At 42.4% G+C, this 14,844-nt stretch overlaps 1 protein-coding gene across 2 annotated transcripts in view; it reads left to right on the top strand.

The window, feature by feature from the left end:
* Positions 1-14,844, top strand: part of VAT1L (vesicle amine transport 1 like) — a 91,861-nt gene that overhangs the window by 43,218 nt on the left and 33,799 nt on the right. For both annotated transcript variants that reach the window (XM_029053110.2, XM_039910487.1), the window contains exons 6-7: positions 630-685; positions 5,466-5,660. In XM_029053110.2, the coding sequence (XP_028908943.1) occupies positions 630-685; positions 5,466-5,660 (251 nt within the window). The remainder of the gene's footprint in view (positions 1-629; positions 686-5,465; positions 5,661-14,844) is intronic.

Below are 14,844 nucleotides of genomic sequence, written 5' to 3'. Positions count from 1 at the left end.
CTTGCAAGCCACTGGGATATAGCCTCCACCTTGACTTTCTGCAAGATTTATAACCCTGATATATTTTTCTTTTTGTGTGGTCTGAAACAAAAAGAAACTGCTCTATTGAAATGCCGCTATGGAGGTTCGTTGGGGAAAAGGTTGGGGGATGTCTTTTTTTAGAAACAATTAAAAAGCCACCATATGAAACGCTGCTACTCTTTGCTCTGGTGATAGCTGTAGAATTCAGTTGATTTGGAGTTTTTCATGTTGCCAATCTGTCAAAGGCCCAATCACTATCAAAGTGCCTTCTAGGTGCAGAACAAAGTTCTGGACACTTGAGGAAACATTTGAAAGCAGTAAATTACATGACCCCTGCCCTTGAGGAGTCTTCAATCTAATGGAGGGAAGGCAGTAGACATAAGTTGACAAATATATAAGAGTAAGAAAATATTTATAATTAATAGACACGACTGATTAGCAAGTAAATAAACAGATAAGTACGCATGGGTTCAGGATGTAAGTTTTCAAATGTCTAGTTATATGATAGAAAATCTTCCCAGTTGGGGAAAATGTTGGCGCTTAAAGCTCATTATTTGATTTATCAAGATCTGTAGCAAGATCATAATTCAAGCATTTTCCATTTTCAGGCTCATCAAACATGGTTACTGGGGAAACCAAAAGCTTCTTTAGCTTTGCAAAATCAGTAAGTACTTATGCTTCTACTGGATTACAGTCATTTATGCTTAGCCAGTTCTTTCTTCTTACTTAAGATGTTATTTGATTTATATTAGCCTCATTTTTGATAATTCAATCTTTACTGTCTTCAGCATGTTCCACTTCCTATTAGCAGAACAAGACCATTGAGTTTGATTTGTTATTCCTTGTTTTCTTTTCAGGTAGCAGTTAGATGCACGCAAAAGGTATATATGGCAGACATTTAGTTTGTAGTTGCTTTACATAAAGACGGTACAGAGAACCTTATCACCTAATCAGAATTATTTAAGAAATTGTATGCTCTGTCTACATGTGAAAAATATCCTTTGCATCGTTCTACTAAAATGACCCTTTTTCTCATGAGGAAACCATCATTATGAAAGGGGGAACAGCAAGACGTTCTTCCTTCAAGGATTTCCCCTGTTGTCCAAAAGAGTCCTAGAATTGAAAGCATTCAATCAATTATCAATCAGTGATAATGCTTATTAAGCACTTGTGATTAGCAAAGCACTATTCTAATCGCTGAGGAGAGTAGATGATAATAATAATAATAATAATGTTGGTATTTGTTAAGCGCTTACTACGTGCAGAGCACTGTTCTAAGTGCTGGGGTAGATACAGGGGAATAAGGTTGTCCCACGTGAGGCACACAGTGTTCATCCCCATTTTACAGATGAGGGAACTGAGGCACAGAGAAGTGAAGTGACTTGCCCACAGTCACACACTGACAAGGGGCAGAGTCAGAATTCGAACCCATGACCTCTGACTCCCAAGCCCGGGCTCTTTCCAATGAGCCTCGCTGATGTCTATATTAATTAAGACCTGATCCCTGGACCATAAGAGGCTCACGATCTAAAGACGAAAGGACAGGCACAGAGAAAAATCCACAAGAAATAAAAGTTAGCAATGCTTCAGACAAGGCCTTCTGTGGGAAACTGCCAGAATATAATAATAATAATAATAATAATTATGGTATTTGTTAAGCACTTACTATGTGGCAAGCACTGTACTAAGCGCTGGGGTAGATACAAGGTGATCAGGTTGTCCCACATGGGGCTCACAGTCTTAACCCCCATTTTTACAGATGAGGTAACTGAGGCACAGAGAAGTTAAGTGGCTTGCCCAAAGTCACACAGCAGGCAAGTGGTGGAGGTGGGATTGGAACCAACTCCCAAGCCCGTGCTCTTTCCACTAAGCCATGCTGCTTCTCTAAGTGTTGAGAACATCTCAACACTGATTGTCTGGGAGGAGTGCACTCAAAGCTAGTCCCAGACAGAGTAAATGAATCTTTGAAGAAACCAGACTGATATGTTACCAGAATAGACCCTTGATATTGTCATTGGGCTAACTGCCAAACAATTGGATGTTGAACTGAAGCTTACTTGGACTTTCAGAGGGAAGCAGCATGACCTAGTGGAAAGAACATGGACCTGGGAGTCAGAGGACCTGGGTTCTAATCCCAGCTCTGCCACTTGTCTGCTGTGTGACCTTGGGCAACTCAATCAATCATATTTATTGAGTGCTTAGTGCATGCAGAGCACTGTATAAAGCACTTGGAAGAGTGCAATATAATGGAGTTGCCAGACATATTCTCTGCCTATATGGAGCTTACAATCTAGATGTCACTCAATTTACAATCTAGATGTCACTTAACTTCTCTGTGCCTCAGTTTTCTCATCTGAAAATATGGATTAAGAACTGTAAAATCTATGTGGGACATGAACTGTGTCCAGTATGATTATCTTGCATCTACCCCAGTGCTTAGAATGTGTGGCACATAGTAAATGCTTAATAAATACCACCCCCCCTCCCAAATTCCCCTTCTTTATTCCATCTGTATTTTTCTCACCTCTTGAGTCCTTGCTCCCTCTTTAGCCATTTATTTCCTCTTTCGACTGCCCACTATTTCTCCCCCCATAACCAAATGGACACTTCTTCCCTAGAAATCACTTTCATTCTGCCAAAAGTAGGTTTCCAGTTCTTGATTTCTCCATCTTCCCCAGTGCAAATCCCAGCAGATTACTCCACCTGAGACTTCCCTTTGCACCCAGAACAGGTTCCCTATTCAGAACCAAATTTTATCAGGAATCCCAAGTCCATCAACTTCTCCCCTGGATTTGGGCCAAATGATAACCTCACAATCTCAGGCCGTGTTCAGTTGGACCAATTTAAACTGCTTCACTTGTGCTATGGGTGGGGAAGGATCATTAAGAAGCAAAGTGACAATAACAGGTGGCAGATACTGATGAGCATTCACTTAAAAATATAGTTACTAAGGGGAATAGCTCTCCAGAAGCCAATGCACAATCAACGGTTGAGCACCACAACCCATCCAGAGCTGTCATCAGAACCTCCAACTGCCCAAGGAGCCCACCGACATTATGAAACTTTGCCTTCCCTCTGTCTTAAAAGATTAGGGCTGGGAGGGAGATAGTGTGCACCAAGACTGCACCAATAAGAAGAGTCTTTAGTACAACCCCACTGCAGTCAGGCACCAGCTCCTCCATGCAGAGGACTGGAAGCTCACAAGATTTCCAATCTCATCTGACACATCACTACAGTATCCCCAAAATTAATGATTCTTTCAAAGATGTTAAATTTGAGATGGCCCACATGCTCAATCTTTCCCTCTCCCTGGGAGTCTTTATGTTCTGGCAAAAGGCACATGGGAGATGGGTGTGAACTGCTTTTTTCCAGAAGGGTCCCTTCTTTGGAATGAGTATGTTTCTCCTCCCTGCCTGAGGCATGGCTTCACGGGACAGACCTGATTGTTTTAGACAGTGGGCCAGGCCCGCCCCTTTTTTTCAGCCAAATTCTTCAGGTGAAGATTGTTTTAATCACCTTTACATCCCGGGCCACTCCCTGTGGCATGATATCAACATCTATAATATTGTTACTGAACTCCCCTGGGTCGAATAAGTAGCAAGAAGCCTAACTGTTTCTACCTGTCCTTCAGGCTCGAAAGAAACACTACTGATGGTGAAATTCACTAATCGGTACTTGTGTGGCTGAAGAGTATAGGGCCTCATCATGCTGTGCACACCTAAGGGTACAGCCAAAGATACATATTCCTTGTCTTGTCTTATGCTGTCAAGTCACCTGCGACCCATAGCGACACCATGAACACATCTCCCCCAGAATGCCCCACCTCCATCTGCAATCGTTATGGTAGTTTATCCGCAGAGTTTTCTGGGTAAAAATCCGGATGTGGTTTACCATTGCCTCCTTCTACACGGTAAACTTGAGTCTCTGCCCTCGACTCTCTCCCGTGCCGCTGCTGTCCAGCACAGGTGAGTTTTGACTTGTAGCAGATTGCCTTCCACTCGCTGATCCCTTAAGCACTTTAGTATCAATCGGTGGAATCCACTGAGTGCTTATTGTGTGCAAAGCACACCCTCACCCCAGCCCCACAGCACTCATGTTAAGTATCATTATACCCTATTATTTCCCCCATCTGTAATTTGTTTTAAATTCTGTCCCCCCCCCCCCATAGACTTGGTCAGAGATGACCATGGTCACTCCTCATGGTCAGAGATTCCATATATCAATTTTGATGCATTGTACTTTCCCAAGCACTTAGTACAGTTCTTTGCACACAATAAGTGCTCAGTAAATGCCAACTGATTGATAATCAGGTGTGCATTCTTTCTTGTGAGAGCTTCCTAATTGGCCTCAACTCCCAAATCATCAGCTGATGGCTAGATCTGTTGGCAGTACTAAGTCAAACCCTATCCTTCAATCTAATGAAAGAGTGCACACCTGATTAGCAATCAGTTGGCCGCCATAAGGTATGGTGGTCAGGCAGGGTGGAGGGGGAAAAGTTTCAATTCTGTGGGTGAGTTAAATTCAAGGATTTGGGGAAGATCCATAGGCAGAACTAGGGGTGTGTGTTTTTGTAATGGCTTGTTGCAGGATTGGAAATACGATTTCAGTATGTAGGGAAAAACTGAGAATGGAAAAATGAATAGGTTCTGGTGATATTTGAGTATTATATTTTTGATCAGTGCACAGTGATGATGTTTTCTCTGTGAATGTCCTCCCCTGACTTCCAGGAGAGGCAGACTACTCCTTTTCCCTTCTTCCAAGCCCTTCTGAAATCATCGCTCTTCCAGGAGACCTTCCCTGATAAAACTGTTATCTGCCAACCCTATTTTTCTCACTATTACCACCCCAACACTTTTGCTTCACTTAAGTACTGGGGTATGCACCCCCTCTCCACTCCTAGCACTTAGGTATAGATCTTTAAAGTGTGTTGCTTCCCTCTACCTGAAATGTATTTCAGTGTTTGTTTCCCCTCCTAGATGGTCAATTCTTTATGGGCAGGGATCATGTCTATTAATTCAATTGTACTTGCCCAAGCATTTAGTACAGTGTTCTGTATAGTGTAAGGGTTCATTAAATACTATTGAGTGAGAGTAATGAGCGGGATAACAGCCGGAATGAAAGACGAAAGTCCTTGACTAGCCCCCGTTGCTTTTAAATCCTCTCTTCCTCCCTTAATTCGGTAAGAATGATGAAATAGAGCAATCGTTCGTTAGCGCAGTGCTCAACTTGCAGCAATAAATTTTCCTAAGAGGAGGCAATTGCTGTATTTTCTCCCAATGCAATTAGTCTTGTCCAGTTTTCCAATATTGTAATAGGGCTTCAGTTGGCAACTGAATATCATCATTCCTCAGAAATTCACATAAATCTTTGTCGTGTTCCTCTTTGGCTTCTATAAATGTAATAGTCCAGTTTTGCTAACCTTGATGTCATTTGTCTCCCTCTAGTGGTGGCAGGTTGAGAAGGTGAACCCCATCAAACTCTACGAGGAGAATAAAGTTATCGCTGGATTTTCGCTCCTAAATCTGCTTTTCAAACAGGGCCGAAGTGGCCTCGTTAAAGATGCCATGGATAAACTCATAACGCTGTACAATGAGAAGAAGATCAAGCCCATGGTTGACTCACTGTGGGCCCTGGAAGAGGTAAGAATGTTGCTTTGTCCCTTTGAAGAGTACTTCAAGTCAAAGGAGAGGGAGGGGCGAGAGGGGATCAGCCTGGGCTTCTATCTCAGTTCCATCTTGCTAGTTTTTAAAATAGAATCACGAATGTAATTGTCATATAGCGGCAGCATGGCTCAGTGGATAGAGCACAGGGCTGGGAGTCAGAAGGACCTGGGTTCTAGTTCTGACTCTGCCATGTGTCTGCTCTGTGACCTCGGGCAAGTCACTTCCCTTCTCTGGGCCTGTTACCTCATCTGTACAATGGGGATTAAGACTATAAGCCCCATGTGGGACAGGGACTGTGTACCCCCTCCATCCCCAGTGCTTGACACATAGTAAGCACTTAACAAATACCATAATTATTATTATTAAGCACCATAATTATTAGTTGTGGCACTTATTAAGTGCTTATTATGTGCTAAGTGCTGGGATAGATCAAGGTTATGAGACCAGACATATTTCCTGTCTCACACAGGGCTCACAACCGACCTCATTCTCATTTTATCATATTTCAATGGATGAGGAAATCGAGTTAAAGGGACTTGCCTGAGATCATAAAATGGGCCAGTGGCACAGCTGGGACTCGAACCCAGGTCTGTGCTCTTTCCACTAGTGGTTATTATGTACCAAGCACTGTACTAGGGGCAGGGGTGGATATGAGATATATCTTTTTTGATTGAGGAGATGGCTCAGTTTACCCAAAGTGAAGTTTGAAGATCAGGATTGGTCGTATGGACTTCAGTAGGACTTGTTAACAAGAAACAGGATCATAAGAACCATTGCAGATAAAACTTGGACCTAAAGATCGTCAGATTTCTAGACCATCCCCAGTATATTTTGGGTGGGTGCATAACAACTTGAGAAGTAGGTGCCTCAGTGGAGCTCATTTTCCAGTGGAAGGAATTCCGCTTCCCATAAATTCTAATCTTTTTTGTTTAAAAGTTTCTGGAGTTGCATTTTAACCCAGATAGAGCCTAATTCTCCAAGGCCTGGAAGAATCATACAGAAAGCTATTTAAAGGTCAGATAAACAACATGATCTCATTTGTGCAACTAAGTTCATTAGTTGTCCCTGCATTCAGTTGTCCAGTGATGGATCTGCACTTATCTTTTGGGTCTTTACTAGGATGGATCTAGTTTTTTTTTTTTGTCTTTAAAGCAATTTCCATAAAAATGTCGACCTCTGTAATGAATTAAATCCCCTAGCAGTGGTTGTGCGTGTTTTATACTATTTGTACTGTTTCAGCCGAAATCTCCAACTGCTCTATTGATTTTCAGTTTGTCTCCATCTTGACGTTGGCGCCAAACTCTGTCAGTATTCCAGAGGTCAGGCTAGTTTCCTCGTTTTTCTGTCCTGATATCTTTGAACAGTTTGTCATCTGGGGAGCAGAATACAGTTACGGCATTCAGCTCTGTGACCCTGCTGGCGATCCTTGATTCTGGGTAGGTCCCTGCAGACGCCGGTTGGTACATCACCTTAGATTTCTTCAGGCTAATCGTCAGTCCACAATGCTAGTCCGAGTCTGAAAAGCTGTTCGTAACCACCTGAATGTCTTTTTGGGTGAATTGCATTCTTGAGCAAGGTTGTGCAGAATAAGACGAAGAAGATTAAACGTAGCGCACACAGACCGGTTTTATTCTTTGGGTGATGTGGAAAGGACTAAACAAGGACACTCCGATTCTGATATGGCAAGTCACTTTATTGTGGAGTGATCTTAGGCTCTTTGTAAACTATAGGGGCGGCAAATTTTTAGAAGTTGCCAAAACTGGGATTGATCGTATCAGAGGGAGAGGTCTATAATAATTATGGTATTTGTTAAGCGCTTACTATGTCCCAAGCACTGTTCTAAGTGCTGGGGGAGATATGAGTTAATCAGATTGTCCCAGGTGGGGCTCACAGGCTTAATCCCCATTTTACAGATGAGGTAACTGAGGCACAGAGAAGTTAAGCGGCTTGCCCAAGGTCACACAGCAGACAAGTGGTGGAGCCGGGATTAGAGCCCATATCCTCTGACTCGCGAGCCCAGGCTCTTTCCACTAAGCCACGCTAAACTGAACATGATGAAGAGATCTTGATGTTATTCCTTATACATCCTCCATAACTGATGTGCATTTAAGATCGGAGCTATCTTGCCTGACTGTGATCTAAAGCCTCAGGGCTAATGGCTATTCTAAAAGTGCACGGTTAAACATTCTTCAGTAGTCAGCCCAGAAGAATTGCTAGTAGACTCTGGTCAGCAGATAGAGAGCAGTGAGATTCCCACAATTTATCACAGCTGTGGACCCTTGAGAGTCAAAAGTAAAAGTCAGGTCAGTTCGGTGGGCGGCAACCAGAAATAAGGTGGAGCAGAAATGAAAACAGCATCGGGCACTGTAAGTAACAAACCCAGCAGAGTAATGTGAGGTCGTTGTTGGGTAGGGATTGTCTCGATCTGTTGCCAAATTGTACTTTCCAAGCGCTTAGTACAGTGCTCTGCACACAGTAAGCACTCAATAAATACGATTGAATGAACAGTGCAGCCAGAAGACTTTAGATGCATACAATGAGAAAGGGATTGGAGGTTTCACATTGGGTTTTTTTATCAACCACACCTGCCCACATCAATATATCTCTCACCCTTAGTAGTATTAGTAGCCAAGTGCCTGCTGAGTGACCTTGGGCAAGTCATTTTACTTCTCTGTGCCTCAGTTCCCTCACCTCTACAAAGGGGGTTGATATATCTGTTCTCCCTTTGACTATGAGTCCTATGTGGGACAGAGACTCTGTCTGATCTGCTTATATTGTATCTACCCTAGTATTTAATATAGGGCTTGGCATATAGTAAGCACCTAACAAATACCACTAATATTATAATTATTATTTTCACCCCAGCCCCAAATATAGGTTCAGAAATTCACATACCCTAGTTAGTAACAATGGTCTAGACCAGAGCCTTGCAATCTTTTCATGCAAAAGAGCCAAATAATATGAAAGATTTGAGCAGTTGGTGTGCAAAAAGCTAATCATACAATTTAAACAGAAGAGGGAAGGAGAGGAAAAAAGAGAAACAGGGGAGAGGAGAGAAAGAGAGAATGAACTTATTCCTGGTTCATTTGGGAAGTGGGGAGGGTGGGTGCGAGAGTGGCAAAACACTGTTATTATTATTATTGTTAAGTGCTTACTATCTGTCAAGCACTGTTCTAAGCAATGGGGTAAATACAAGTTAATCAGTATAGACACAGTCCCTGTCTTACATGGGGTTCACAGTCTAATTAGGAGAGCGAACCCCAATTTTACAGATGAGCAAACGGGCATAGAGAAGTTGAGTGATTTGCCCATGGTCACACAGAGCAGGCAACTGGCAGATCTAGGATTGGAACCCAGGTCGTCTAACTCCGAGGCCCATGTTCTTTCCACTAGGCCTTGCTGTTCCTACTACAAATGTGTTGTCCCATTTCACTCTCCTCCCTCCCTTTCCCTCACCTTCTGTGCCTCCAATGCCGCTCCGGACCTGATGTATATGCCGCGGAACTCTTCTTGTGGTGTATATGTGGCGTGTGGCCCCCATTGCAAGAGCTTTTCTTGTCCACTGCCCAGCTTGGCACTTTTTGAGGTGTTGAGCATTCCCCTTTCCAGCCTGGTTTGACTGCCTGGCCTCAAGACTATTGTTGCTTGGGCCTGCCCTGCTGTCCAGTTCACTTAGGCCTTGTTGTGAGTGGAGACCAAGGTGTTAGTGCTTCCATCTTGATTTTTCCCTTGCCTTCTTTCCAACTCAAAGGGATAGGGCAGGCAAGCTACTCCCTGCCCAGAAAACTGTGAGAGAGAAGGTAATGGCATCACCCTCTATTTATTTATTCATTCATTCATTCAATCGTATTTATTGAGCACTTAATGTGTGCAAAGCACTGTATTAAGCACTTGGGAGAGTACAGTACAACAACAACCAGACACATTCTCCACCCACAACGAGCTCACAAACTAGTTCACAAGCCATAGATCTCCAGCCCCTGGTCTAGACATGACCGTAATCTTGCACCAGATCCCAAAATCTTGTGAAAAGTATACCAGTGCCGATCTAGTCCATAATAGCGTTAGCTTTAACAAAGGAATCGGCCTTTTTTCACTGATTTTGCATGTGACTCAATGTCATGAACAGTAACATGTCAGAACATGTTAGCCAGCTAGCATAGGAGCTGTTGGAAAATTTTGCCCCACTCAGCTAAAGGACTAAAATTAGGTTAAACATTAAGTTGAGATCAGGCAAGACAGGGTGTTTTCACTGTTCTACTTCCTCATTGGCCAGGGTCTCTGTTCAGTTAGGCACTTTTGTCCAGGCTTTTTACATCCTCCTCCCTTCCCATTCTTCACACACATATTCCTGGTATTAACCTGAGCCCCAGGTTAGCAGTGGAGTGGGGAATAGGGCTGGGGGAGTTGAAAAGTCTGAAATGCTTAGCCAGTCAGATAGATGCGTTGCAGTCTTACAGTTGGAACTCACGGCATATAGCCCCCCAAACACTCATCCCATCTGCAAACGTAGTGTCCGTGAACATTTTGTTGATGCTCATTACTAGCTTCTCCCTGTACAGAATCAGGACAAAAATCAATCAGCCAAGAGTATTTATGGCTGTACTAAGCACTTGGGAGACTACAGTACAAAAGAGTTGGTAGACAAAATCCCTGCCCTCAAGGAGCTTACATGGAATTTGTGTCGGGATTTCTCTTCAAAATATATGCAACCAACCATTGTTGCATGCATTCTTGAGATTCACGTACTAAACGTCTTTGCAGAGTAAAAATGGGGTTTGCAAGATAAATGATTCTTAATGAGGTTGCATCCACAAAAATGAAAGAAATGGAGGCACTTGACAGGATAATCTTCTAGCAAGTCCACTGGGAAACTTCCAGCAGCATCCTTTAATTTGTTTGGTAACACTTCATATAGCATTTGGCAGTAACACGCACTAACTTTATGGCATTTGTTTTCTGAATTATGTAAATACATCTGTTCAGGACTGCAGTCTGGCAAAAGACAGCTCGTTTATCAAGCCTACTCACTTTTCATGAGGAAAGAAACAGAGTTTATAAAACTTATTACAGGCTAACCTTAGAAGGAAGAACGTATTAATCCTTTTCTTTGCTAAATGATTGAAGGAATTACATTTGGGTCCAGGTTTAAAATTTCAGAAAGGACATAACCCTTAGGAATAAAGTAAGAAAGCTCTGGGCAATATTCAGCATTTCAAATGGTGTGAAATACATGGCAAAAATAGCATTAGAGCCAGTTGTCGTTATTGTTTACCAGTGATGGCATTTGAGCACTTATTTTGTGCAGAGCACTGAATTAAGAGCTTGGGAGAGTACAGTACAATAGAGTTGGTAGACATATTCCATAATGAACTTACTTTTTAGTCATCATTCTTTATGACTTTCTGTGAATATCATGCAAAACAAGTGTCCTCTGCACTATATTTTACTTAGCAATTCAGACTGTACGTACCGGTGTGAATTTCTTCTCTGAAAGTGATTTGAGCAGACAAGGACTAAACGAGACATACTTTTCTTCCAAATAGGCTGTGACAGTGTTTATAAACATGTCCCAAAGTTCAGTGGGAAACATTCAGTGAAAATGAGACCAAATTGAGTCCCTCTTTTTCCAAGGGCTTGCTACTCTAATCATGACTCCTACTCATTTAGGAGCTCCATGGCCATCATCTCCACTGGTACATTCCCAGTGCTCTTATTGAACAGGACTGGATGTACATTCCCAGCGCTTAATACAGGGCTCTGCACGTAATAAGTGCTCAATAAATACGATTGAATGAATGAATGAATACCATTCATTCCTGCTTCACCAGACAGTCATGGACAAAGGGTCAGATGGAGCACCTTTTGCTCCAACTCGACCAACCATACCATTAGGGAGTATCCTAAGGATCTTGATGAACTACTCAAGGCAGCCACATTTGCTTATTAGTTGTCAGAGCCCTGGTCTGTTGATCATCAATAAATCACTCAATCAATCAATAAATAAATTGTACTTATTGAGCACTTACTGAGTGCAGAGCACAGTAGTAAGTGCTTGGGAGAGTACAGTACACCCTAGTTGGTAGACACATTCCCTGCCCACAACGGGCTTCCAGTCTAGAGGGGAACACAGCGGGAAGCAGCGTGGTTCAGTGGAAAGAGCCTGGGCTTCAGAGTCAGAGGTCGTGGGTTCAACTCCCGGCTCTGCCACTTGTCAGCTGTGTGACCGTGGGCAAGTCACTTCACTTATCTGTACCTCAGTTACCTCATCTGTAAAATGGGGATTAACTATGAGCCTCACGTGGGGCAACCTGATTACCCTGTATCTACCCCAGCACTTAGAACAGTGCTCGGCATGTAGTAAGCGCTTAACAAATACCAACATTATTATGCCAACATTATTATTATTATTAACACATACATTAATATAAATAAATAAATAGCAGTTACGTATGTAAGTGCTGCGGGACTGAGGGAGAGGTGAATAAAGGGTTCAAATCCAAGTGCAAGGGAAACAGAGAAGGAAGTGGGAGAAGAGGAAATCAGGGAGGTAAGGTTAGAGGGGGCAAGGTGACTGAATGCTTTAAGCTTATCATTATCACCAATAATATTTACAGTTTGCAGACCGCTGTAGTAAGTCCTTGAGAGAGCACAATAGCAGAGTTGGTAGACATGCTCCCTGCTCATAATGAGCTTATATTAATATAAATAAAGAATTTATAATTTATAACTCATATGTACGTAAGGTGATAGTGTCAAATGTTTTTGAAAGACCTTTTAATCTAGTATAGAAGTCTCGGCGTTGCTATCTGAACTTCTCCCCTATTTGCTGGGATGCAAAGATCATATCTGCTCTGCTGTATTTTGGTCTGAAGCCGCATTGTGATTTAGGTAGCGCAAAGTGGACTATATTCTTCAGTAGCCTTTTCAGAGGGATTCTGGCTAGAATCTTGCTAGTCATGGAAAGGCTTGAGATGTCCCAATAGTTTCCATGGTCAGCTCTCAACTCATTCTTCTTGAGGACGGTGATTATGGGGTGGCATCTTTAAAATTCTGTAGTGTGCTGCATTTTGAAGGACATAGCATGTAGACTGTAAGCTCCTTGTGGGCAGGAAATGTATCTACCTACTCTATTCTATTGTATTCTTCCAGCCAGCCAGTTTATTAAGCACTTACTGTGTGCAGAGCTCTGTACTAAGTTCGAGAGAGAGTACAATGTAACAGACACATTCCCTGACCAAAATGAGTTTAGTCTAGAGAACCACCCCCCCCGAGTGCTTAGTGAACAGTAAGCACTCAGTAAATACTTTTGATATGTAGTCATCTAAGAATCAGGTCCTCTCCTTGCTTGTAGATTTCCGCAGAATCCCCATCAAATCCTACTATGCTACCAGTTTTCATGGCTTTCATTGAGTAATAACTCCCTCAAAAATTGGTGCCAAAGCGATGCCTTCACATGTTGGCAGGTTGTCTGTGTGTCAAAATGATTCTTCCTCAAAGGTAGAAGGCATGTTTACAAGTTACCCTGTCAGGACCAATTTTGTGTGATTTCTCTCCAATTGTTCCCTTCTTTGTTTGAACTCCATGAGGCCCTTAGTGAACATAACGCAATCATCCCCAAACAGGTTTCCTATGAATAGAGCTTCCAGAGCCTGCACAGACATCTTTGGGAAAATTGCATTACCTTGCCATACACCTTTTTGTATGCTAATGAGACAAAGCTAATGAGTCATTGAACAGAATTATACCCACCTCATACTCCTTATTTATTTTAGCCAGAAATTCAGTGTAAGATGTTTTGATTCCAGTATTGTTCAAGAAACTGAGAATGGTATTGAATGTAAAGGAGTTGAAAGGTTTCTTGAAATCAATGAGTACCTAGCAGAGACTGTCTGTATTCTCAGCCTTTCTTATTCAGTTGACAAATTGCCTCTGATTCATGGGCCAGAATTGCAGAAGCAATTTGTTTTCTGCTCATCTGCATTTCCAAATCATTTTCATGTGATTGAAAAGAACGTTTTGAGACCTAGTATTCTCATGACAGAAAGGTTCTGGCCAGTAATTAAAGCGGTCTTGTACGTGACCTTTCTTTATGAACACTATTGTCTTGGATTTTTTTCCATGCTTTTGGAGGTCTGTTGCTCTTCGCATAGTCACTGAACTAAAGAGCAGTGTTTTGTTTAGAATCATTCCAGTCGTTCAGACCCATTCTGGCCCAAATATTGTCACTTTCTGGGCATTTTTCTTTCTAACACAACTGAATTCAGACTTTGCTTCCTCCTACGTTTTACCCACCCTGGATGACCATGACTGTGGAGGCTTCAGATTGTTGCAAAATTGAGTGCAAAACTCCCTCTCCATTTCAGACTTGGAGTACAAATAGTGGATGGAGATTCTTCAGGGCTGATGACATGCACCTCAAGTAGTTACTTTAGTAATGAGAATATGGCATCTAAGAGTCAGGAAATAATCCTTCTACATTACTATGCACTGCTCAGGTCCTTAGTAATGTACTAAATCCGGCTTTGGAAACTGACCCTTCTGCGTTACCTACGCGCTTGGATCTATACCTTTTAAACACTTGAGATTCACCCCACTCTCAGCCCCACAGCACTTATGTACATATCCATAATGTATTTATTTTATTGTCTGTCTCCCCCTCAAAGTGTCCCTCTTCTAATAGCCTTTCAGAACAGAGAGCTGATTTGTGTTGCTGCTTTTAAGATTTATAAGTGATTTTGACAGATTTTGCCCTATTTTCAACTTTGAAGCCTAATCTTCCTTTCTGGAGAGGCAAAATGAGCTGTGATCTGGTCCCTCCACACATTCCCACCATCTTTTAGGGGAACCCCTTCCCCTTGACAATGCTTCCGCCGACAGGTCTCCTGCTGCTGTCTCCCCTTCTGTTTGCTCCTGGGAGCAGAATCTTTGCAGTAACGTGATGGCTGGGTAGTGATTCTCTGCTTGCAAATACCCTGAGTCTGACTCTAACGGAGAATACAAAGTATCAAGTGAATAGATGACTTGAGTTCAGCCCTAAATACCCATTTTGATTATAAGCAACGTACAAAAATGGACATGTAAGCTCTTTACAAACTTGGTCCACTAGTTGGGCATTTCTCTGGGCCCAGCGGGAATGCTCTTCTATATTAGTTCCTTT

The sequence above is a fragment of the Ornithorhynchus anatinus genome, chromosome X2, assembly GCF_004115215.2.
Source record: "Ornithorhynchus anatinus isolate Pmale09 chromosome X2, mOrnAna1.pri.v4, whole genome shotgun sequence".
Taxonomy (NCBI): domain Eukaryota; kingdom Metazoa; phylum Chordata; class Mammalia; order Monotremata; family Ornithorhynchidae; genus Ornithorhynchus; species Ornithorhynchus anatinus.
This window is presented reverse-complemented; position numbering and strand designations above follow the sequence as displayed.